Raw genomic sequence first — 25,836 nt, 5'->3', positions numbered from 1 at the left:
GTGGCGCTAGAGGTAAGGTGTCTGCCTTGCAAGCGCTAGCGTAGGACGGACCACGGTTCGATCCCCCGGCGTCCCATATGGTCCCCCCAAGCCTGGGGCGATTTCTGAGCACATAGCGAGGATTAACCCCTGAGCGTCAAATGGGTGTGGCCCAAAAACCAAAAACCAAACCAAAACAAAACAAAAACCAAATCTAATTGATCAAATGATTCCTGAATTAAGCATCATCTTATCTAGCAGTAGGAAGGTGTCATAAAAAACATTGTACAAATGAAAATATAATTTTTTATATTTTGCCACTAGAGAGAAGATGGGGCAATGTTACTGTAGACAGAAAAGAAAGTTGGTTTTAATTAAAGCCACTGCCTCACAGTGAAGGTGGTAGGTTGACGTTGACATTTCCGGTGCTGACTGGGAAGCTATATTGTTTAAAATATCCACTCTTGGGGCTGGAGTGATAGTGCAGTGGGTAGGGTACTTACCTTACACATAGCTAATCTGAGTTTGATCCTCACAGCACATACGGTTTCCTGACCCCCATCAGGAGTGATCATGCGAGCATGAGCCAGGAGTAAGCCCTGAGCGTTGCTGAGCATAGGCTCCCCAACTCCCCACCCCCAAAGACTGTCAGCTAATAGGAAGTTTTGCTTTGAGACTCTCAGAAAACCTTTCTAAAAATAAAGCTTTATGGTACTGTAGAGACAGATGTGTAAATATTTTTATTAGAGTGGTAGAGTACTTGCCTGGCACGTGAGGATACCTAGCAACCTCTTTTCTGACCGTTCATATACACACACGTATACCAGCAAACTCACCTGTGTACATGTACAAACACAGAAACTAGATTTGAGGGATAAGAACTTTTCCAATAATCGATTGGCCATTTAGGCATTTTTATATATCTCATTTTATGGTTAAATCAGATTCTCTCCTTATCACGGGGCAGTGCAGCTCTAGATCAAGCTGTATCTGTTTGGGAAGGGAGGCAGAACAGTTGCTGGTGCCCACAGCCACTTCTCCAGGTAAATAGTGCTGGAGAGGTGTGGAGCACTCTGTGCCAGCCACAGACCTTGCCTCCCACTGTAAAAGTTCTATGCATGTGACCCTTTCATTCTCTCATTTGCCATTGTTAGCTAGTCAGTGTGAATGAACCTACAGTCGTGAAAAAAAAAAATCAGATTCTAAGTTGAATGTTAACGTTAGATTTGATTTGGCACAGTGAATAACTATATATATATATATTTTTTTTTTTTCCTTCCCCCAGATAACTTTTTCGTGGATGATTATGCTAGATTTACTGTCTTGGATTCACAAGGCAAGACTGCTGCTATAGCCAATAGTATGAACTACCTGACAAAGAAAGGTAAATCTATTTTTTAAGCTTATCGTGGATTCAGTTTTAAGTATTTGCTAAAATACTTTAGAGTTTCCACAGTTTTTGCTGGAGCGATAGCACAGCTATAGGGCATTTGCCATATGGTCCCCTGAGCCTGTCAGGAGCAGTTTCTGAGCACAGAGCCAGGAGTAATTAATTCCTGAGTACCATCCAGTGTACCATCCAGTCCAAAATCCCAAAAAAAAATTTTTACAATTTCTTAAATACCTTAAGTCATATCGAATACCTTTTAAAATGTTACTTATTTATTTTTAAATGCACATATCAGGTTTATAAATTCTATTAAAGCTTAAAGGAAATAAATTCATGGTTAAAAGTGAAAAAAAATGACATAAAATTTGGTTCAGTAGGTTGAAAGATGTTTTGACTTACTATTTCACTGACAACAGTGAACTAGTTTTTTATGGTTTGTAAGATAAACTTGGCTCTAGAATTTTCTCTTTTAGTGTCAAAATTGATTTTCATGTGAGGGTGGTTGTTACTGTTTTAGTGCTACAACTGTAAAGCAGTTTTCTTTTAATAGCACTCAGATGCTTTTTACTGGTCACAATTCTACCCTTTCAAAACACTGTCACTTAATACAGCTGTTTTGATCCTTCAAGTAGTTGTGTCCAGAGAGAACTTTTTGTTTCCCAATTATACGCATCTGTGAGGACAGACACTGGTTCTGAAGGGTATGGAATAGTGCTGTGTAGCAGTGGTCCTGAGGAGCACAGAAAAGCCTGGAATAATTTTAGCATTTGATAACCTAAGAGGTATTGTTATAGAAATGACATTTTCTTTTCTTCACCTTTGTCCAGGAATGTCATCCAAGGAAATCTATGGTAACTTGAGACTGTTTATTCCTTTCCTTAATTATTTGATATGGTTTCAGGCATCATGGTAATTCTAAGAGTACTGAAATTTGACTGGGATGTTCTGGAACCTGTGGGTAATAGTAGATAATTTATCAATTTAGATTAAGATAATGTATCACTTGAGGTCAATTTTGTGGTCTAAAGTGATAGTACTAAAGTGATGGGATCACTAAAATGATAGGAAGAGTGCGTGCCTTCTATGCGGCTGACCTGAGTTCAATTCCAAACAACCTGTGGTCTCCTAAGCCTGCCAGCAGTGATCCCAAAACAAAAAGCAAAAAATAAGAATTTTTGTATGAATGTTCAGAAAGAATTACAGAATGTGAAACTGGCTGTAGCTCAAGTGGTCATGCTCTTATGGACCCTGAGCACTGGACTCTTAGGCTCACACTGCAGGGTCAGGGCCTCCAAGAAAACAGGGTTTGAGACTTATGGATTAATATGATAAAGACTCTTCTACATTACCCACATATTTACAGATGCTTTTTGATCTTACACGCTAACAGGTGCTCAAACGATAGCAATAAAATGCATGTTCTTCATTTGTAATTAAGCCACATCTTTTTTCTAGTTTTGAAGTTTTACTGCTTTTGCTGCTTCTTTTAAAAATTTATTATTTTCTGTTTTTGCATGATTTGTGATTTGTTTTTAAGCTAACTTAATAACTTAATAGCTCATAACGATGTAGTTACATAGAATATGCTTTTCCCCCCATCTTAATAAATTGTTTTGTTTTTCTACAGATGACTCTTTTATTAGGCCAGTAACTTTTTGGGTCGTTGGGGATTTTGATAGCCCTTCTGGAAGACAGTTACTCTATGATGCTATTAAACATCAGGTAAGTATTTGCTCTTTTTTTTCCTTTTATCTTTGTTCAAGGCTGCAGTTATTTTCGCAGACATTTATATGTGGGCATTAATGTTTGGGAAGGGAGGCAGAAATCAGTCCTGCTTTCTTAGTTCCTGAGGCAAAGATTTTTCAGAGGTTTACCAGCTAGGAGAAGAGACTGCAATAGTCTGACTTTATATTAAGAAAATTGATTATGGGGCCGGAGCAGTGGCGCAAGCGTTAAGGTGTCTGCCTTACATGTGCTAACCTAGGATCGACCTTGGTTTGATCCCTGGCTTCCCATATGGTCCCCCATGCCAGGAGTGATTTCTGGATGCATAGCCAGGAGTGGCCCCTGAGTGGCCCTGGATATGGCCTCAAAACCAAAATAAATAAATAAATAAATAAGTAAATAAATAAATAAATAAAAGAAAATGGATTAAATGCCTTTAGAAAAGAACTAATGAGGTTCCTCTCTTAGACCAGTCTTTAGTTCTGGCTCTTTATATTTTTGCTACCAAGTTGCTGTAAACACCATGGAGAGACTAGATACTAATAGTAAGAGAATTCTGGATGAGGGTGTGACTTTCACAGCAATGAAAAGTAAAATATATAAAGAAAATAATAGAACTCTGATAGTTTGTAATGGTTAGTGGATTTTCAGGGATGATAAGAAATGAAGTTCAAAAGTAGTCTAGGGTTCAAGTCTTTTGGGGGGGGGGGTTGGGTCATACTTGGCAGCGCTCGGGGGTTACTCCTGGCTCTATGCTCAGAAATCGCTCCTGGCAGGCTCAGGGGACCATATTGGACGCCAGGATTCGAACCACTGACCTTCTGCATGAAAAACAAATGCCTTACCTCCATGCTATCTCTCCGGCCCCGGGTTCAAGTCTTTTTTGTTTTGTTTTGTTTTTTGGGCCACACACGGCGGTGCTCAGGGGTTACTCCTGGCTGTCTGCTCAGAAATAGCTCCTGGCAGGCACGGTGGACCATATGGGACACCGGGATTCGAACCAACCACCTTTGGTCCTGGATCGGCTGCTTGCAAGGCAAACGCCGCTGTGCTCTCTCCAGGCCCCAGGTTCAAGTCTTAAGAGAGTATGAATGCCTGGTTTTTGAATTTAAATTTTATTTTGTACACAGAGGAGAACTTTGGAAGACTATTAGAGAATTTTTTTTTATCATTTACAGAAAATCACTGATGTTAATACTGCTTTTGAAATTCAAGACAATTGCTATAAAGCTTTTTTAATTTTCCCCTTTTGCAAATAGAAATCCAGTAACAATGTTCGAATAGCCATGATCAATAATCCTAGCGAAGATTTAAATTACGAGAACACTCAGATCTCCAGGGCCATATGGGCAGCTCTTCAAACACAGAACTCCAACTCGGCCAAGAATTTCATCACGAAAATGGCCAAGGAGGAGACTGCAGAGGCTCTGGGTGCAGGAGCTGATATCAAGGAGTTTTCTGTTGGGGTAAGTGTGCTCACCTTGAGCTATTACTTCATTCCCAAGGGTTGATGGGTCTTGTTCAGGATTCCTGATTTTATTTCTGGGTCTCAAAAGACTTTTTCAGAGTCTGGAAGGCTCCAAGAAATAACAATTCTTGCTACATTCCCTTTATTACTTTTCAACTTAGAAAGTTTCAGTGTGTATGTGATAACAGTAATATCTTTGAAGCATACATCTGTTTAGTTTTTAAAGATGGATACTATATTATGTTTACAGAGCAAAAAAATTGGAGTGTAAGCCAATTATAGTTATCATAATTCTTGATGAAAACTATATAAACGCATATTTATGCTTTTAAATGTAACTTACTTTTTAAGCTTTTTGTAGGTTTTGCAATTCCTGAAAAATGATGAGAATAGTTGATGTTTTTGTTATTATAAAGACTTATTGGAATTAACCCCAAATTAAAAATGCAGAATATAATTATTATGCAGATAGTCTGACAATTGAATATGTGAGATCAAAAGATAGGGAAAAACAAGTAAGCATTATTTGTTAAAAGGGAGGGAGGGAATGGGGAGTGAAAATTTGAGATATTATATTACTACCAGTTATTCCCCCTTAAAGAACACTTTATGATTTATTCATCATGCTTATATGTGGCTAATTTAATAACAATCGCTTTCCTTAATAACAATTACTTTTCCTAGGGCATGGATTTCAGTCTTTTTAAAGAGGTCTTTGAGTCTACCAAAATGGATTTCATTTTGTCTCATGCCATGTACTGCAGGGATGTTCTGAAGTTGAAGAAGGGACAGAGGGCAGTGATCAGCAATGGACGGGTGAGGATTTTGTCCTGAGACAAGCTTGGCTTCAAATTAGTTCAGTGAGCAGTCTTGACAGCATTCTGCTTTGAAGCTAGTATAACTCCTCCACCAGAAGCACTCTCTCCACAGGTGATTAGGAGTTATGCAGTGCTGATGATCATTTCTGTTCCTTTATTTTAAAGGAAATCTCATTTTGACAAATGGCCTGTGTAGAAACCTCTTTGCTGTTTCTGACAATATGAATGGTATTGACTCTCAGAACCAAATGTGTAAGGCCTTGGAACCATAAAGTTCACACCTGCTAGGGGGGCTGTATTTTATGATTTCTTGAGTTTCATTGATTTAATTGGATCTTTCAATATCTACGGCCACTGAACTGAGACTGTTGTTCATTCCACATTTTCAGTTCCTAGTGCTTAGGCTAAAACCTTGGATCTATCACTGTATTGGCTGTGTTATTTATATTCAAGGAGAACTAATGAAAACTATCTTGCTAGTTTATGTTATTTTTTGTCATAAAAATACCACGACATACACAAGTCTACACTGTGTAGGTTAAGGGATTGGCATGTAAAGAACTGTCTTCAGATTTTATTTTTTTAATATCTTTATTTAAGCACCATGATTACAAACATGTTTGTAGTTGGGTTTTAGTTATAAAAAAGAACATTCCCCCTTCACCAGTGCAACATTCCCACCACCAATGCCCCCCAACTCCCTTCTCCCCTACTTCCTGCCTGTATTCAAGGCAAGCATTCTATTTCTCTCACTCACTACCATTGCCATAATAGTTGTCAGTGTAGTTGTTTCTCTACCTGAGCTCACTGCTCTTTGTGGTAAGCTTCAGACTTCATTTCTACTTACACTTTCTTTCTCACTGATTATCGCAGGCCTATAAAGTGCTTCAGGTTTTTAAGGTAGCCTGAGGGGCGCAGAGGCTCCTGAGTCTACTGGTGAGTCCGAATAGCACTGAGTTTGGGTTATGTGCTGCTCTTCCAGGTCATTGGTCCGCTGGAGGATAGTGAACTCTTTAATCAAGATGATTTCCACCTCCTGGAAAATATCATCTTAAAAACCTCGGGACAGAAAATAAAATCTCATATTCAGCAGCTTCGAGTAGAAGAAGATGTGTAAGTTTTGCCAGTCAAAGCAGTTAACTTATACATATCATAGGACTCTATCGATGGAGCTTTCCTCATGCCACCTATCTCGCTATCTTTTATTCTGACTTCAAAAATATTAGAATGCGCCTCAATCCAGACACTTATTCTTTTATTGAAGTAAATTAATCTGTTTTGTAGCCAGTTGTTTAAAGAACGGAAGTAGTTCTTCACATTTTTATTTTAGAATTATTTTTGTGGAATATTTGAAAGGTATAAAAGTCAAGGAGTGACTCGTTTACCTTAAAATGTTTATGTGGGGGCCCGGAGAGATAGCACAGCTGCGTTTGCCTTGCAAGCAGCCGATCCAGGACCAAAGGTTGTTGGTTCGAATCCCGGTGTCTCATATGGTCCCCGTGCCTGCCAGGAGCTATTTCTGAGCAGACAGCCAGGAGTAACCCCTGAGCACCGCCGGGTGTGGCCCAAAAACCAAAAAAAAAAAAAAAAAAAAAAGTTTATGTGGGGCCTGAAGAGATAGCACAGCGGCGTTTGCCTTGCAAGCAGCCAATCCAGGACCAAAGGTGGTTGGTTCGAATCCCGGTGTCCCATATGATCCCCCGTGCCTGCCAGGAGCTATTTCTGAGCAGACAGCCAGGGGTAACCCCTGAGCACCGCTGGGTGTGGCCCAAAAAACAAAACAAAAAAAAAACAAAAAAAAAATGTTTGTGTGAAATTATTCTTTCCCATCTTATGTGTTTGGTTATCCTTCAGTTTTGTTTTGTTTGGGAAAGGCAAGGCAAATGTTGTTTCATCTTTTCATTTTTTTTTTTTTACCAGTAGTAGAAAACTCCAAAGGTTCAGTTAGTTATTGACGACTTTTTATTTTAATTCTCGCTATTATTATTAATATATTTTAACATGTGCCACTCATGATGGAAGAAAATAATTTAATCCTGGGCTGGAGTGGTGGTACAAAGCAGTAAGGCGTCTGCCTTGCGTGTGCTAGCCTAGAACAGACCACCGTTTGATCCCCTGGCGTCCCATACGGTCCCGCAAGCCAGGAGCGATTTCTGAGCGCATAGCCAGGAGTAACCCCTGAGCGTCACTGGGTGTGGCCCAAAGAAACAAACAAAAAAATTAATCCATGCACCTGCTTTGTAGGTGGTGCTTGGATCAAATACCTAGATAGTCATATGCCTATGAGACTTGAATTCATCCTGTCCTGGGCACAGATGCATATGGCATGCACTGGCACAACTCTTTCTCTATAGGAGGGTTTAGGGAAAGGCTCCTTGCCCTGGTTATTGCAAGACCACATAAAAATTCTTGCATTTACTTTGTGGCTTTGACTCTGCCCAAGGAGAAATTAGAGGGGAAGGTAGGCATTGAAACCAATTGAACACTAATGCTAAAACTGTTAATGGTTCTTAGTATTACCAGTTTTCTAGACTTTCTGCTGAGGATTTGCATTAGTGCCAAATATGCTCCACTTTGATGTTGCCTCTTTGACACCCCTGCCTTTCATTCATAATCCATACCTGTTACCACACAACTGTTCTGAGTATTTGTCCTGACGTTCAGCTGTGATTCAGATTATGGTGCCACTTACTCTCCATGGAATTTCATGTTTTCCACCTTATCCTAGACCACATAACCAAGTGTCCTGTGACCACATTGGTACCATGGCTTGAAGTAATTATATGTATTTAGAGTTAGTACTGAGAAATTAAAACCAAAGCAGTAATTCAATTTAGTTTTATGGCTCAGTGACAAAAATGTGTAGTTTTGATTTTAGTTATATTTATTTTACTTCACATTAATAGCCAGTTTAAAATGTTTAGAATGTAGTCCTTGGCATAACATGTTAGAACATTCTCATGATTTGGATTCAGTTCTTCATTGGTTAAAAGGCCACTTTGAAAAAAAAAAAATAAGGCCACTTTGGAAAAGAAGAAAAAGCAGAATCACTTTTCTAAGTTGTTCACCACAGTATTTTTTTAACATAAAAATTTAAATTAAATTACTGTGAGATACAATTAAGTTTTTGATAGTTGAGTTTTGATCGTACAATGGTCCAGCACCTTTCCCTTTACCAGCATTCATTTCCCACCAACAATTTCCCCAGTTATTCTCCTGTTAGCCCCTCCCCACTTCAGCCTTTTTCTATGGTAGACCCCCCCCTCTCTCTTTCTCTCTCTCTCTTTCTCTCTCTTTCTTTCTCTCTTTCATTCTCTCCCTCCTTCCCTCCCTCCCTCCTTCCCTCCCTCCCTCCTCCCTCCCTCCCTCCCTCCCGCCCTCCCTCCCTCCCTCCCTCCCTCCCTCCCTCCCTCCCTCCCTCCCTCCCTCCCTCCCTCCCTCCCTCCCTCCCTTCCTTCCTTCCTTCCTTCCTTCCTTCCTTCCTTCCTTCCTTCCTTCCTTCCTTCCTTCCTTCCTTCCTTCACTTCTTTTTCTTTGGTTTTTAAAAATCTTTTTTGTTTTTGTTTTTGTTTTTATTTTTATTTTTTGTTTTGGTTTTTGGGTCACACCCAGCAGCGCTCAGTGGTTACTCCTGGCTCTACATTCAGAAATCGCTCCTGGCAGGCTCAGGGGACCATATGGGATGCCGGAATTGGAACCACCATTCTTCTGCATGCAAGGCAAATGCCCTACCTTCATGCTATCTCTCTGGCCTCGGTTTTTAAAAATCTTTATTTTTAAATTTTTTTCTTTTTTTTATTTACTTAAATATTTTTAGTGAACCAAAATTTTATTAATGCTTATTTTTTAATTATTGTATCTTAGTTTTCTCTTTATTTTTCTGAGTGTCTAATGAATTATTATTCTAGTAATTATGAAGACCAATAATATTACTTAAAAGAAGGTGAAGGAAAGTGCAAATAATTGCCTCCTTCAATGATTTCCTTTGCTTTGTAGGTTATGAATACCAGTGTAGTATTTATGAGCTATGTCTAAAGTAGTGGCTCTCTTCATTTCATGATGGAAAAGTCAGCCATTTCAGTGTATTTTTAAAATTAACCAGTTACATAGCTAGTAGTTGGGGGATATAGCAATAGTACAGCAGATAAGTACACATACCTTGCACGCAGCTGAGCCAGGTTCAATTCCTGGCATCCCAAATGGTCCACCAGGAGTGATTGCTGAGTGCAAAGGCAGGAGTAATCCCTGAGTATTGCCAGCTGTTGCCTATAAACAAAATAAAACAAAACATACACACAACTCAGTCAGTAGCTGTACTCATTCTATTATAAAACTGTTGTGCTTTCTTTAAGATGCTGTGGTATTAGTTCTTTTTTTTTTTTTTTTCTGAAGAAAACAGCTCTTTATTCCGTGAAGAGGCTGAAGCCAAAAGACCTAAGAATAGGCCCCAGAAAAAAAGCCCCTCACCTTCCACAGACCCTTGCTTTTATCGGTATTAGTTCTTAAACTGTTTATATCATTCATATTCAGCAATAATTGAAATCTAAAATTTCACCAATGCTATTTTCAGGGCAAGTGACTTGCTTATGAAGGTGGATGCTCTTTTGTCAGCCCAGCCAAAAGGAGATGCAAGAATCGAGTACCAGTTTTTTGAAGGCAGGCACAGGTATGGAATTAATGTTGAATTTGTTCATCTTTTTAAATATCACTCTCTTAAGTTTCAGTTTACTTAGCTCTGTTATTTTTGCATGTAAAGTATGCATGTAAACACTTCCAGGAATGAAAATTTTAGTAGGTAGTTGTCATATATAGTTACCTGTAAAACTCATAATAATAATACAGTTGTCAGTAGTGCAAAAGTTAACACTCATTTCTGTCTATCCTTAAAAGCTCTGAATGTACCTTTTAGAAAATAGACATATGGGGCCGGGTAGGTGGCGCTGGAGGTAAGGTGTCTGCCTTGCAAGCGCTAGCCAAGGAAGGACCTCGGTTCGATCCCCCGGCGTCCCATATGGTCCACCCAAGCCAGGGGCGATTTCTGAGCACATAGCCAGGAGTAACCCCTGAGCGTCAAACGGGTGTGGCCCAAAAACCAAAAAAAAAAAAAAAAAAAGAAAATAGACATATAATGAAGCGAAGCATTTGTAATTTTCTGATACTCTGGAATAAAAAATGATAGGCACTTGCCTTCAATTAAAAAAAATATAGAAATTTTAGAAGCTGGAGTGGTGGTACAAGCAGTAGGGTGCACTAACCTAGGATGCACTGCGGTTTGATTCCTCGGCGTCCCATATGGTTCCCCAAGCCAGGAGCGATTTCTGAGTGCATAGACAGGAGTAATCCCTGAATGTCACCGGGTGTGGCCCCAAAATAACAACAAAAGAAATTTAGTATATAAATTGTTTTATATAAAGATTATGTACCACATAGTTGACATAATTGGTTATTATCACTTATTTCTTTGTTATTATTTTATTTAACATTATTTATAATATATATATTTCTAGATAGTGAGAGCAGAATTATTAAAATAGAAAAAAGGAAAGGATGGAAGGTAGGAAGGGAAAAGTACAGCAACAAGAAAAAATTTAAAAATTATTGTATCTCACAATGAAGTCGCTAAGTATGTATTGTCAGAGGTTTAGTAAGCTCTTGTTGCGAGTTGATCATTCTGTTACTTCTTTTGTTTATGAACTTTAGGTGACTTCAGATACACATTGATGTCTAAAGTGGTCTGTTCCTATGGTGATGATAGTATTTTTTTAATGTAAATCTTTATTTAAGCACCATAATTACAAGGATGTTCATAGTTAGGCTTTTTTTGGTGGGGGTGGGGAATGATAGTATTTAAAAAATTGTACTTGTCCAGAATTTCAAGCACTGTGGCTGATTCTGGGGCTTTTGTGGGGTATATTTTTGGCTGGCAGACCTTTTGCAAGTAAGAGATGGCGAGGGAGGGAGGAAGGGTGCCCACATTCACTCCAGAAAAGTCCTGCTGATGTTAGCCCTAATACTGGCATACCTGGAGTTTTGATCAGCTTGGTTTGTCAGTAGAGAGCAGAACCACAGATGAGTGGTGAAGCCAGGCCATTGTCAGAGTGGCAGTATTGGGTGATGGATGCAGTTGGTGTGGTTTCTGCAGAGCAGGGAGCTGGTTCACCTTTCTCCTCCCGAGACTGCCGTCTTCAGCTGCATGGCTCATGTACCCATTGCTTTTTCACGACTTGGTTTATAACTCTTTTGCGATTAGAGTGAGACTATGGAGCTGAAAAAAATGCAGAAATGGTCACTGCATTTGTGGGTGTGGTTTTGGCCACTTGTCTTCATTTTTAAAAAAAATGTTTCAATAAAATAATACATTTAGCGTTATGAGAAAGTCCTTGTCATTTGTTTTCTAGGTTTTTTGAGTTTCAAAGTTAGAGATGACTAGTTAGACTAATACAGTGAATCTGAAATATCTTTAACCTAGATTCACAAGTCATTAACTTTTATCTGTCATCCAGGTATATGTGTATATTAACATATGCGTTACATATGTTTACCTAGTTACATTTTTGCACTCATTTTTCTCAGCTATTTGAAAGTTGTTTTTGATATCCTGAGACATCCATCGTATCTGAATTCTTCAGTATAAGAATTTATCCATAGCACTGTTATGCTCCCCTTAGAAATTTTACCTTGATCTGGTAATGCTAAATAAGACACCGTCCATGCTAAAAATTTTCAGTTCCCCCTCACAGCTGCTTTATTTTGGTGCAGACCACACATTATATTTTTTTTTTTAGTCTCCTTTAATCTAGAAGATTTCCTTGCTTTGAAATATTGGGTGGAGGAGATATTGATTTACTTTTTATTTTTAATTTTATATGTTTTGATTATAGGACCACACTCTGGGTGTCTGGCAACTTCGTGCTTAGAGATTGTTCCTATTAGTGCCAGGAATCAAATTCAGGGTTCTAGCATGCAAAGTATATACTGGAACACTTTATTCTGCCCTGCCCAGATGTTGATTTTTTTTAGGAGTCCAGGCCATTTGTCTTCTGGAGGATCACACATTCTTGGTGGTTTCTTCATGATTAGGAAAAAATAATCACTTCAACTTTGTCTTTAGAAGAACCCCCAATTGAGACTTAAGCCTATTCTGACCATGAGTACATAGCTTATTCTTTTTTTTTTTTTTTGGTGGTTTTTGGATCACACCCGGTGGTGCTCAGGGGTTATTCCTGGCTCCATGCTCAGAAATTGCTCCTGGCAGGCAAGGGGGACCATATGGGACGCCGGGATTCGAACCGATGACCTCCTGCATGAAAGGCAAACGCCTTACCTCCATACTATCTCTCCGGCCCCCATAGCTTATTCTTGTTTTTGGGCCATATATGGTGGTACTTAGGGTTTACTCCAGGCTCTGCACTCAGTAATAACTCCTGATGGTGCTCAGGAGATCATATGGGATGCTGAGGATTGAACCTGTATTGCTCATGTGCAAGGCCTACTGCTATACTATCTTCATGCCCCACATTTTCCTTTTATATAAGAACTACTTCTGGGACTAGGGAGCATTTGCCTTGCATGCATTTGAGGCCCTAAATTTGATCCTTAAATACATCAAATAATGAAAACTCAGATTATGTCTCCTTTCCCCACACCTTTTGCCGAAAAAACAATAATTGTCGTAATAGTCTGTACTGTCAAAAACTATGTGTCAAAGACTCGCTTTGGCAGCACATATACTAAAATTGGAACGATACAGAGAAGATTAGCATGGCCCCTGCACAAGGATGACACACATTCGTGAAGCGTTCCATATTTAAAAAAAAACAAAAAAACCCAAAAAACTAACACCAGAAGTTCTTAGCAGTTTTTGAATGGTTGCAATTTCATGCTCAGTTTTCTCTCTACATTTACCTCTTACTTTGAAGAAAGCTGTGTTTGTATAGGCTTTTCTAAACTTTGAATAGATAAAACCACACTAGCACCTAGTTTATTCTTGATTGGAAGATTCATTTTTAATTTTTTTCAATTTGAAGAAAATGTATCACATAGCTGACATAATCAATCATACTACATTTGTTTCAAGATAAAGGAAAGCAAAGTTATGGAAAAAATAGAAAATAGAAAAGAAAAACTAAAAAAAAAATTTTTAAATGTAGAGCATCAGTATCTTATGTTGGACCCCCCCAAAATGGATAAAAACAAATGAACTGTGTTTCCTATCTTCAGATTGACATTCTATCTTCTTGATCTCTGTAGTGCAATTACACAGAAGCCAAAGGAAGGGGAGACGTACTTCGATGTTGTGGCGGTTGTTGACCCTGTCACCAGAGAAGCACAAAGACTTGCCCCGTTGCTCTTGGTATGTTTAGCTGCACATGCAGTTCCCATAAAGCATGGAATTGATCCGTTCCTGGTAATCATGAGAGCAGTGTTTCCCTAATTGTCTTCAAGTGGTGCTGGAAAATGGTGGTGGCTATCTTGGGCAGAGCAACTGATTTCATCAAGTTTTTACAGTTCTGAAAACAACTTTGTGACCTTAGAAAACTGGTACAAGTTTACTGGCTCCTTCATGTAACTAAAGAGACACTCTCCTTTTTTATTTAGGTCATTAGCCGAGAATTAAATAGATTTATAGCATAGTTTGACTTTCAAAGATGAAGAGTTCTGCTTTATCATTTTCCTTACTTATATAAATAACTTGGTAATAGTAACATGCTCCTTATATTTATATAAATAACTGATAAAAGTAACATGCTCCTTATATGTTTATAGAACATTCTAATTTTAACAAAATTTAAAATGGCTGTGACAAAAATCTCAGTTGCCTCAATAATTTTTCTCAGCCAGCATTTTTTAGGTGAAGTTTTATTAGAGAATAATAAGGTCATCATTAAGGTAACTTGTACATACATATGTATTTCATATGATAGACAGCATATAGTTTGCACTGGTGGGCTTTAGTTCTTCTTGTGTAGTTACCCACTGGTCTTTCTCATTCTGGCCAAGTGGTATGTTCGTAATGTACTTTGTGCAAAAGAATTATTACAGAAGTTTTCCCAATGAATACTTTTGGGCATTGACTATTTTTGTATATTTTCTTGAAATATAAGAGATACTCTTCTCGGGGCTGAATAGCACAGTGGTAGGGTATATGGTTTGCATGCAGTTGACTTGTGATAGACCCAGATTTGATCCATGGCATCCCAATATGGTTCCCTGAGCTTGCCAGGAGCGATTTCTGAGTGGCTGCCAGATGTGGCCCAAAAAGTGAAAACCAAAAGCCAAAACAAAACAAAAAAAAAAAAGGGAGAGTGTCAAGCAATTCAATTCTAATGAAAAATGTGTTGTCTGGAATGTCAGCCTGTTTATTAGGAAATAATTGCATTGTGTCATCTGATTTTCTTTTTTAGGTTTTAAGCCAGCTGGTCAACATGAATCTAAGAGTATTTATGAACTGCCAATCTAAACTTTCTGACATGCCTTTAAAAAGGTAAAAACAAGCCCTTTCAAATTCCAAATCTGAAAGCTCATAATGAATGTTAAGGACCAAAATGAGTTTATATTTAAATGTCATGTTTGAAACAATCATTTATTGGATGCTTAAATTTGCTAAATATCAGTTCTAGTCAGACATTCTGAAAGTTTATGTGTGGCTAGTAAGCATATAAGTTGCATAAACCGAAAGTACTTTGCATTTGTGCCTGCCTGCATTTTTTTTTTTTTTTTTTTTTTTGGTTTTTGGCTCCCACCCGACAGCACTCAGGGGTCACTCCTGGCTCTATGCTCAGAAATTGCTCCTGGTAGACTCGGGGGACCATATGGGATGCTGGGATTCGAACCATCATCCTTCTGCATGAAAGGCAAATGCCCTACCTCCATGCTATCTCTCTGACCCCCTGCCTGCATTTCTTTATTTTCCCTCCCTCCCTCCCTCCCTCTGTGAGTGGGGAAGGGTGGGTGGTTAGAATCATTTGAAATTCTTGAGTTTTATATTGTTTTGTTTTATGGTGGGTTTGAACCTTAGCACATGCAGACAAGAATTTTATTGTTGAGCTAAATCCCCAACCCTTTTGTTTGAGCTCCACACCTTGTGGTACTCAGGGGTTACTCCAAAACTCAGTGCTCCAAGCTCAGTGCTCGGAAGCCCTTCCTACAGAGTTTGGGGGACCATGCAGTGTGAGGATGAAACTCAGCTCTACTGAGAGCAGAGTAGTGTGACAAGCCTTAGACCTGTCTTTAAAATTCTTAAACTTTTGGGGCCTGGGCTCTAGTGGGTAAGGCATATTTGCCTTGCACATGGCCAATCAGGCTTCCATCCCCAGCATCCCATATGTTCTCCTGAGCCTGACAGGAATGATTTCTGAACAAAGAGCCAGGAGTAACCCGGGAGAGCTCCCAGGTGTAGCTCCCCTCACAAAAAAAAAGAAAAAGAAAAAGAAAAAAATTTGAATCAACACTGCTCTTATTTGTTTGTTTGTTTATTTATTTATTTTCTAAACATTTGACCATACCTGGTGGTGCTCAGGGGTTATTCCTGGCTCTGCACTTAGAAATTGCTCTTGGCAGGTTCGGGGGACCCAAGACAGCTGTTCTATCGCTCTGGCCCAATACTGCTCTTAAATATACTCACTTATGAAGTGATGTGTTGTAGAAAGAAGTATGCTTCTATTTTTTTCCATCTTATTATCATTTTTTTGGATTTCTGGGCCATACCCAGAGGCATTCAGGGGTTACTGCTGGCTCTGCTTTCAAAAATCACTCCTAGTAGGCTCAGGGGACCATATAGGGTGCTGGGTTGGCTGTATGCAAAGCAAAAATATCCTACCCATTGTGCTATTGCTTCAGCCCTTATTTTCTTTTTCATGTTAAAAGAAGAACCAGGGCCCACGTACTCTTGCCTTGCATTTAACTGACCTGGGTTTGATCCCTGCCATCTAGTATGGTCCCCCAGTATGTATCAATTTCTGGGTACAAAGCCAGGTATAATTCCTGAACACCAGTGGGTATGATCTGAAAACAAAACAAGATAAAAAGAACAGTCATTTTAAGTTGTAATAAAAATGTAAGAAGAAGCTTGCTCAATATATTTTGAAAAGGGAAGACAAGCATAACTGTATGCTGCAACTTGAGTTTTGGAATAGTCATTTCTGGAAAAAAATAGGACATAGGACATAGAAAGCATTTAATAGTAATTAAGCATATGCTTGGGCTGTAGAGAACTCCTAATCCACTGGTTAATATGTTCATAGATTAGATTCAGTGTAAACCAAAACCTTTATAGACTCCACAATGGTCCTTGAATAGGAAAAATATGCAAACTTTTCAAAATGCGCTATATTCAAAACTTCTTTAACAGCCCATTCACTAGTTTAGGACTTTGATTTCAAAATAAAAATGAGTTTTCTGTTTATACTGAGGCAGGTACTCAAGAAAATGCTTTCAGTACCGCAGTAGTGCAGAGGGAATGGCTCCCCTTTCAGTCTTGCTTATATGTCTTGCATCTGTCATCCTCGGAGGTAAAATTATGACAAAAAGGCTTCCTTAGTTTGGAAGGAAGATTTTTGCTTTTATGGCTGCTTGAGAAGCCAAGGGTTATGATTGAATTAAAAAAGACAATAATACCAACAAACTAACGTTAATTTTTCCTTTTAATTCAGCTTTTACCGCTATGTCTTGGAACCGGAGATTTCATTTACTTCGGAGAATAGCTTTGCTAAAGGACCAATAGCCAAGTTTTTGGATATGCCTCAGACTCCACTGTTCACCCTGAATTTGAACACCCCTGAAAGTTGGATGGTAGAGTCTGTCAGGACGCCATATGATCTTGATAATATTTATTTAGAAGAGGTAAGAATACTGCTTCTAAGTTTATGGTCATTTGTACAAACCTGTTTCAGATGTAGTTGTTGGGGTCAGAGAGAGAATACAGAAGTTAGGTCTCTTGCCTTGCACAGGCCCATGAGGACTTACTGACCTTTCACAACATCTTTTTCCCTTTCCCCTCCCCTCTCCTCCCCTCTCTTGCTCTTTCTCTTCTTGAATTTTTATTTGTTTAATTTGGGGCCATACCCAGAACCAAACCAGAATAGAAGGCCAGAGCAGTAGTATGGTAGATCAGACTGGGGTGCTGTCTTGTACACTACTGACCTGGGTTCAATCCCAGCATCCCATAGGGCTCCCTGAGCCTTGCCAGGAGCCATCCTTGTACACAGAGCCAGGAATAAGCCTTGAGCACTGTCAGGTGTGGTGAACACCCCCTTGACCCCCCCCCCCCCCCCAAAGTAGTTATAGTTTTAATGAACAGACTGGATCACAAAATAGGTAGACCCAAGGTGTCACTGTTCAGGTTTATGTATCTGAAAAAAATTACTGCTTAAAATCTAATACATATATCTTAAAACTTGCCCTTTTAAAATATGCAGGTTTTTTCCTTCCAGTTTTTATTTTGGCACCATGATTTATAATAATATCAACAGCAGTTTTTCAGGCATGCAATATTTCAATACCACACAGCCACATCATGGTGCCAACACCCCACCACAAATGTCGCTGTTCCTCTCCCTTCATCATCGTGCGTGCGCGCCCCCCCCCTTTGGCAAACTCAGTTCTTCATGTTGATTCTCATGATACGTTATCATTGACTATTTTTAATTCCATTACTATGTTTTAAATTGTATAGTTCAAGAGTTTGAATACGTTCACAGTTATTCATCATCATTATCTAATTTTTGGAATGTTCATCATTTCTTAAAAAAATTTTATTCTGGGGCCGGAGCTATAGTGCAGCAGTAGAACATTTGCCTTTCATGCAGCCAATCCAGGACAGACCTTGGTTCGATCCCCGGTGTCCCATATGGTTCCCCGAGCAGGAGCGATTTCTGAGTGCATAGGCAGGAGTAACACCAGAAAGTTGCCTGGTGTGGCCCCAAAACAAAAAAGTGTTGTCATTTGTTTTTGAAATTTAAAATAAAAATTCATTCTGATTAGCAGCATTCCCCATTCACTCTGGGCCTTCTAGTTGCTAAACTTTCTGTCTCTAGATATTTACTTATTCTGACTTATCTAAATAGAATCATACCTTTTTGTGACTTAATTTTTTTTTTTTTTTTTTGGTTTTTGGGTCACACCCGGCAGTGCTCAGGGGTTATTCCTGGCTCCAGGCTCAGAAATTGCTCCTGGCAGGCACAGGGGACCATATGGGATGCCGGGATTCAAACCGATGACCTCCTGCATGAAAGGCAAACGCCTTACCTCCATGCTATCTCTCCGGCCCCTGTGACTATTATGAGTAATGCTGTGTGATAGGTTTGTAGTTGGGCTTTTATTTTCCTTCGGTATATATACTTTGGAGAGGAATTGCTAAATGAGAAGGTAATTCTGTGTTTAATCTCTTGAGGGAAATTTTTCCAAATGGACCATTTCTAATGCTGGTATGCATTTTCCTTGTATTTACTGTCAAATTTTTATCTTCTGTAGAGAAATTTTTGTTTGCTTTATTGGTTTTTGGGCCACATCTGGTGACGCTCACGGGTTACTCCTGAGTATGCGCTCAGAAATCGTTCCTGGCTTGGGATCCTATAGGATGCCAAGGAGTGAACCCAGATCTGTCCTGGGTCAGCCAAGTGTAAGGCAAATGCCTTACCCCTATGCTATTGCTCTAGCCCCGAAATGCTTAGCTCTGATATCAGAGATCAAACTCAGGCCTTCTTCATGTTCCCACTGAAGCACTTTCTCTGGCCAAAAAAAGACTATTTAAATTCCTTGCTCTTATAAAAATCCTATCAAAGAACGAGAAGAGCTGAATAGACATTTATATTTCTCCATGGCCAAGAATCACACACCAAAAAATGCTTATTGATGGGGCTAGAGCAATAGTACAGTATGTAGAGCACTTGACTTGTACAGGGCTGACCTGGGGTTTGATCCCTGAAGTGCCATAGGGTCTCCTGAGCCCACTAGAAGTAATTTCTGATTAACCAGCAGCCTCACCTTTTCCTCGCCACTCTCCTCTAGCCCAGGAGTATTGGGCTGTAATTCCAGAGCCAGGAGTGACCCAATCCCTTCTCCTGGAAATGCTCAAAGTGACCTTCTATCAGGAAAATGATGATCTGATTTTTTTGGTGAGGATATAGCAATAAGGGCAATCTTGTACCTGTCTATCAGAATGTAAACTGGTCCAATCTTACAGATCACTGGTATCAAGGTTTCTCAAGAGCCTAAATATACACCTAGAGAATGTAAAAACATGAATTCTAAAAATTATGTGTGTTCACTGCAGTACTATTTATAGTATCCAGGTTACAGAAACAATTCACGTTCCCAACAGCTGATGCGTAGATAAAGACCTGGAAGACTGCTCAAATCAAATATGAAATTGTTGTTTGGGGCCACCCCTGGCAGTGCACAGGCTTTTGTGGTACTAGGAGTGGACACTTTATGCTACCATTGTCATGGCCACAGCCACATGCTCGGCAAGCACTGTTACCTTTGTACTCTCTCTCCAGTCTGAAGTCTTGCCTTTTATAGCCATGTGATGGGAGTTGGAGAATGGTCTTATGCTAAGTGATAGATCTCAGGAAGAGAAAGACAGAGGCCAGAATACCATTCTCATGTGGGATATGAAGAAACAAAGCAAAGGAACAGACAAAAGTAATCCAAGTCTAAGCTTTGGAGCCAGGCTATAAAAATGCTATGGCCAGAGTGGTTGGGCATAGAAAAAGGGTACAATTGGGGCTGGAGAGATAGCACGGAGGTAGGGTGTTTGCCTTGCATATAGAAGGACGGCAGTTCGAAGCCCGGCATCCAATATGGTTCCCCGAGCCTGCCAGGAGCGATTTCTGAGCGTAGAGCCAGGAGTAACCCCTGAGTGCTTCCAGGTGTGGACCCCCCCCAAAAAAAAAAAAGAAAAGAAAAGAAAAAGGGTACAATTGACTGGTAGATGAGTGTGGTGTGGAAACAAAGAAAGAGATGGGAGAGGTTTCAGAATGATAGCACAGTGGTAGAGCATTTGCCTTGCATGCTGCCAACCCAGGACGGACCCAGGTTCAATCCCCGATATCGCATATGGTCCCCCAAGTCTGCCAGGAGCAATTTCTGAACGAAGAGCCAGGAGTAACCTCTGAGCACTGCCAATAAAAACAAAATACAACTAAACGAAAAAAAGAGGTGGGGTCAGAGAGCACTTCTTACATAGATAATAAGCCAGTGTTATATCACTTTTTGGAAAGTACTGAATCTTATGCCTGTTTTTTGACTTACCTTTTTGTTGTTGCAGTCAGTCTATCACTTATTTAAAATCGGTAAAACACAAGTATTTTTTATCTTGATTAAGTTTAATTTGACCATTTTGTTGTTTGTGATTATTTTTTGTAAAAGCATAATTGCTTAATCCCAAGTGACAAAGATTTACTTTTGTTTTCTTATAAAACTTTCACCTTTTTAAACTTTTTTACATATAGGTGTTTAATTTATTTTGTGTTAACTTTTGTATGTCGTGTGAGATGTAGGACTCCAGCTTTCTTTGCACATGGATGGCTGTTTGTTGAAAAGACTGCTTTTTTCTCATTGATCTATGTTGGTACCTTTGTCAAAAATCAGTTAACCTAAATATGAAAGTTTAGTTCTGGATTCTCACTTTTATTTTGTTCATCTAGGAATTTGTCTTTAGGCCACCACCACAGTCTTATCTAGGGAATAACTTTCGTTGAAGAAATATAAATTTTCTAGGAAACTGCAAGGAATAAATAAAAATTACTGAGAAGAGTATAGGGAAGCACAGAATGAAATGCAGAGCTGATTTCTTTAATAGTTTGAAAACTTTTGCTGTTCTTTTTCTGTCTTCCTCCAGTTTACTTTTCACTGAAATTATACAACCTACAACTTAATGACCACGTGGAGATCTGTCTTTTAGTTTTTATACTTTTGGAATTTAGTATTGGTATCACATATTGCTGAATATGCTACTGCTACAAGAAACATAGCAGCAGTAGGGAGGGCTATAAAGCTAATCTGAACTAGTTTAGCTAAAGGCAAGTTGCTTTTAGATAGTTATGTAATATTTTCTTCAAGGAATCAGCAATAATTTGGGCAGTTGGTTTGAACATGAATGGTTTTATGGCACGATGGAACTATTTAAGTGCATTTGGACACTTGCATTTAGAACACTAGATTTCAAGCTATATTCTAATTACTGAGATGAATTTGCATTTTCATTGATGTTTCTCATTGTTTCAGTGTTTTCTCCTATGAGTAATCCTTTTAGGAACATATCCACTATCCTCTCCAGGTGTATTTATTCTTCTGGCATGTTTCTTTTGCATGATTTTCATAGAAAATAAACTACGTTTCTAGGTTAAAGTCTTACCTCTCATTTGTACTTTTGGAGTCATTTCCTTGATCAAATTTTCTATGTTTATTTTCCAAACTCTTTGGGGGTTGGAAAACTCCCAAGCAATGCATAGGAGCCCTGGGCACCTCCTAGCAATTTTTGATCAATTAGGTCCATGGGTCAATGTCAGACTCCACGGATGTGAGGAACCTGTGTTACCCTAAGGATTAACCAGCCTGCCCTAATATTACTTGCATCTCCAGCGCTGTTCAGTGATGCTTCGTATACCATGTCATGCCAGAATTGAACTGTGATTAACCTTGTGCAAGGCAAGGTGTAACTTTTTTTTTTTTTTTTTTTTGGTTTTTGGGCCACACCCGGCGGTGCTCAGGGGTTCCTCCTGGCTGTCTGCTCAGAAATAGCTCCTGGCAGGCACAGGGGACCATATGGGACACCGGGATTCGAACCAACCACCTTTGGTCCTGGATCAGCTGCTTGCAAGGCAAACGCCGCTGTGCTATCTCTCTGGGCCCAAGGTGTAATTCTTGTACACTCAACCTAGCTGAGTTTTTGTCTGAGTTTTGGGGCCATACCTGGCAGATCTTACTCCTGACTCACACTGTGAAATCACTCCTGGTGAAGCTCAGGGGTTGAACCCATCAGCCAGATGTAAGGCAAGAGCCTCTAGAGCCTGCTATACTATCTTTCTAGTCCCAATTCACTTGATTTTTAAAATTGTACAGAATTATCCAGCCACCAAATTGAATTACAGAGCATTTACATTACCTGCAAATGTTATTTGGTATCCCTTTGCAGATATTGCTTTCTTACCCCTGCCTCAGGCAATTGCTAATCTGCCTTGTGTCTATCATCTTTTTTGCGGGGAGGGTGGGGGTGGTGGGGCACTCAGAGGTTATTCCTGGCTCTGCACTCAGATAACGCTCCTGGCAGGCTCAGAGTGGGATGCCATGATTCAAACCATTTTCTGTCCTGGATCAGCTGCATACAAGGCAAATGCCCTACTGCTGTGCTATCTCTCCGGCCCATGTGTCTCTTATTTTTCAATTTATATAATGGATTTGATTGTCACCCAGGCTTGCTGTTACATGTATCAATAGTTTGTTTCTTTTTAATGTTGAGTAATCATCAAGTGATGTAATGTTGATTTTGCAGGTGGACAGTATAGTGGCTGCTGAATATGAGCTGGAATACTTGCTACTAGAAGGTCACTGCTATGACATCACCACAGGCCAGCCTCCACGAGGCCTGCAGTTCACACTGGGAACATCAGCCAATCCTGTCATTGTGGACACCATTGTTATGGCCAACCTGGTAAATAGTTATATTTCAGAGGGTGAGAGTGAGGCATGTTACTTTGGACATTGCAGTTTTGATGGAGCTGTTAGCATTCTGAATGTCAGAGTAAACTTCAGGATTGACAGAATTTGATTATGATAAAAATCAGTAGTTCAGGTAAGTCTATAGTGGCCTGTAAGAGTTTCATGCCACTTTAAAATATACTAGAGAGGCTGGATCAATAGCACAGCGGTTAGGACATTTGTCTTGTATACAGTCAACCCAGGTTCAATTATTGGCATCCCATATGGTCCCCCAGTACCACCAGGAATGACTCCAAGTGCAAAGCCTTGAGCACCGTTGGGTTTGGCACAAAACCAAACCAAACCAAACAAACATAAATAAAATATACTAGAACATTTTACTCTAAACAATCTAGGCCCTGAAATTGTATTGCTTATAACCTGAGAGTGGTTTCTTAAAAAGTTTTTTGAATTTTATAACTTGGTCATACATAACCACTAATTCCTTATTGCAGTACAGCTTCCTGACTTAACTAACCTATATATATATAAAAATATTTTTTTTGGGGGGGGGGTTGGGTTTTAGGTTACACATGGTGACTCTCAGGGGTTACTTCTGGCTATGTGCTCAAAAATGCTCCTGGCTTGGAAGACCATAAGGGATACCAGAGGATCGAACTGTGGTTTGTCCTAGGCTAGTGCCAGCAAGGCAGACGCCTTACCGCTTGCCCACCGCTCTGGCCCCAACTAGCCTATATATTTTTTTAAATTTTTATTTATATAAATTTTAATTTTTATTTTATTTTTTTGGAGGGGGTCACACCCGGCAGCGCTCAGGGGTTACTCCTGGCTCTATGCTCAGAAATAGCTCCTGGCAGGCTCGGGGGACCATATGGGATGCCAGGATTCAAACTGCCATCCTTCTGCATGCAAGGCAAACACCTTACCTCCATGCTATCTCTCTGGCCCCAACTAGCCTATATTTTGCTAATAATTTTAATGTGTAGATTTTCTTTTATTTTCTACAAGAGTTTCACTGATTTGTTATTTGTTACCTTATTTAAAATACAGGAAACTATGGACCTGGTAATAGAATACATTATTAGCATGTACAGTACTCAGCATTACTTTAATCAGTCTCTAAAATATAGTGACATATACTTTATGGGGGGAATGATCATTAGAAACATAATTTTGATGCTACTGAGAGAATCAAAATACCTTTTTTACCATGTGACTAGAGACTAGTAAGTGGGGTAAAGTTTTGCATTGTAGATGGCTGAACTTTGGTTTGATCTCTGTCATTCTGTGTAGTTACCTGAGCTCTGCCAGGAGTGATTCCTGAGTGTAAGGACAGGAGTAAGCCCTGAGCATTGCTAGGAGTGGCCTAGAAGTCAAAATAAATAGATGAAAAAAATGTCTATTTTTTTCCCTTTTACTAGGGTTACTTTCAGTTAAAAGCCAATCCAGGAGCTTGGATTCTCAGATTAAGAAAAGGACGTTCTGAAGATATTTATAGAATCTACAGGTAGGATTAAACGACACAGGTATATTTTCAAAATTCTTTGCCATTTGAGTAAGATCCAATCAAATACTATTGTTGCATCTAGGCAATAAAACTAACACGTTTTCTGAGTAACAGTGGTTTTCCAGGGAATTAAATATAGAAGAATTGCCAGGATATAAAGGATAATAAAGATAGTCATATGTATCACTCTTCACTCATCCCTTTGTGCTAACATTATTGTAGAATCAGGTCATTCAGTCACTATGATGAAAAGAATAAACAGTGAGAGTTTGGATCATTTTAAGAATAAAGAGATGAAGGGCAGTCCAGAATTTTTACTATCAGAGAATATGCTTTTTGGGCACTGAGAATGTTGAGCATATGGAGATACCAGTATTGTACTGATGGCCGATTATACGGTGGTGTTGGTTCTCCCTTTTCCATATTTGTGGTACCATGGACATGCTTCTAGGGGCATCTGGTCAGTATTCTCCTTTAAGATTTGCTATAAGCGGGCCGGGCATGGTGGCGCTAGATGGTAAGGTGCCTGCCTTGCCCTGCGCTAGCCTAGGACGGACCGCGATTCGATCCCCGGGCGTCCCATATGGTCCCCCAAGCCAGGAGTGACTTCTGAGCGCCATAGCCAGGAGTAACCCCCTGAGCGTCACCGGGTGTGGCCCAAAAAACCAAAAAAAAAAAAAAAAAAAAAAAAGATTTTGCTATAAGCAATTGTTAGTTTAATGATATACTGCCTTTTGTAATGAATATTTAAATTCCTTAAAAAATTTATTTGTGGGGTTTAAAAATTTTAAATAATTTTATTCTTTCCCCCATTTTTATAAAATGGTTTATATACCATTTTAAAAAACCATATGGTTTATATACCCCAGGTTTATAATTACTGTAATTGATAGTTTTTGTACATCCATTGTTCTAACACCATACCCACCACCAGAGTGGCCATTCCAGAGAATGTGTCCTAGAGAACCTCCCAGTTACAGCCCCATAAGCTCAGTTCTGTCAACCAGATCTCCAGTTTTGATACCTTTGTCCTTTTTGTTGCTCCCTTGCTGTGGGTCTCTCTATTTTGTTTTATTTTATTTTATCTTCAGAGATTCTGTTTCTCAGTGGTTCCAAGTGTCTCACTTTTTAACTCCAAATATCCTTTACTTATTTTTTAGCAGCCTTGAAGTGCTTGAGGTTTTCCCCTATTTCTGTTTGTGATTAACTTTTATTTTGAGAATATTGAGGTCTAAAAGGATAGTTGATAGGATTTCATGTTGTGACCCATCATGGTTCTCCTGGAGGT

At 39.4% G+C, this 25,836-nt stretch overlaps 1 protein-coding gene and 1 pseudogene across 1 annotated transcript in view; both read left to right on the top strand.

Moving 5' to 3' along the window:
• Nucleotides 1-25,836, top strand: part of UGGT1 (UDP-glucose glycoprotein glucosyltransferase 1) — a 110,408-nt gene that overhangs the window by 65,800 nt on the left and 18,772 nt on the right. Inside the window, 12 exon segments of the mRNA XM_049768899.1 lie at nucleotides 1,265-1,363; nucleotides 2,197-2,220; nucleotides 2,997-3,091; nucleotides 4,354-4,560; nucleotides 5,247-5,378; nucleotides 6,363-6,493; nucleotides 9,951-10,046; nucleotides 13,631-13,733; nucleotides 14,785-14,864; nucleotides 17,032-17,221; nucleotides 22,875-23,033; nucleotides 24,463-24,548. Coding sequence (XP_049624856.1) covers nucleotides 1,265-1,363; nucleotides 2,197-2,220; nucleotides 2,997-3,091; nucleotides 4,354-4,560; nucleotides 5,247-5,378; nucleotides 6,363-6,493; nucleotides 9,951-10,046; nucleotides 13,631-13,733; nucleotides 14,785-14,864; nucleotides 17,032-17,221; nucleotides 22,875-23,033; nucleotides 24,463-24,548 — 1,402 coding nt within the window.
• LOC126002124 (uncharacterized) lies at nucleotides 13,091-13,191 on the top strand (annotated as a pseudogene).

This window comes from Suncus etruscus, chromosome 2 (genome assembly GCF_024139225.1).
Source record: "Suncus etruscus isolate mSunEtr1 chromosome 2, mSunEtr1.pri.cur, whole genome shotgun sequence".
In the NCBI taxonomy this organism is placed as follows: domain Eukaryota; kingdom Metazoa; phylum Chordata; class Mammalia; order Eulipotyphla; family Soricidae; genus Suncus; species Suncus etruscus.
Note: the sequence above shows the minus strand (reverse complement) of the source record. Positions and strands in the feature narration are given on the sequence as shown.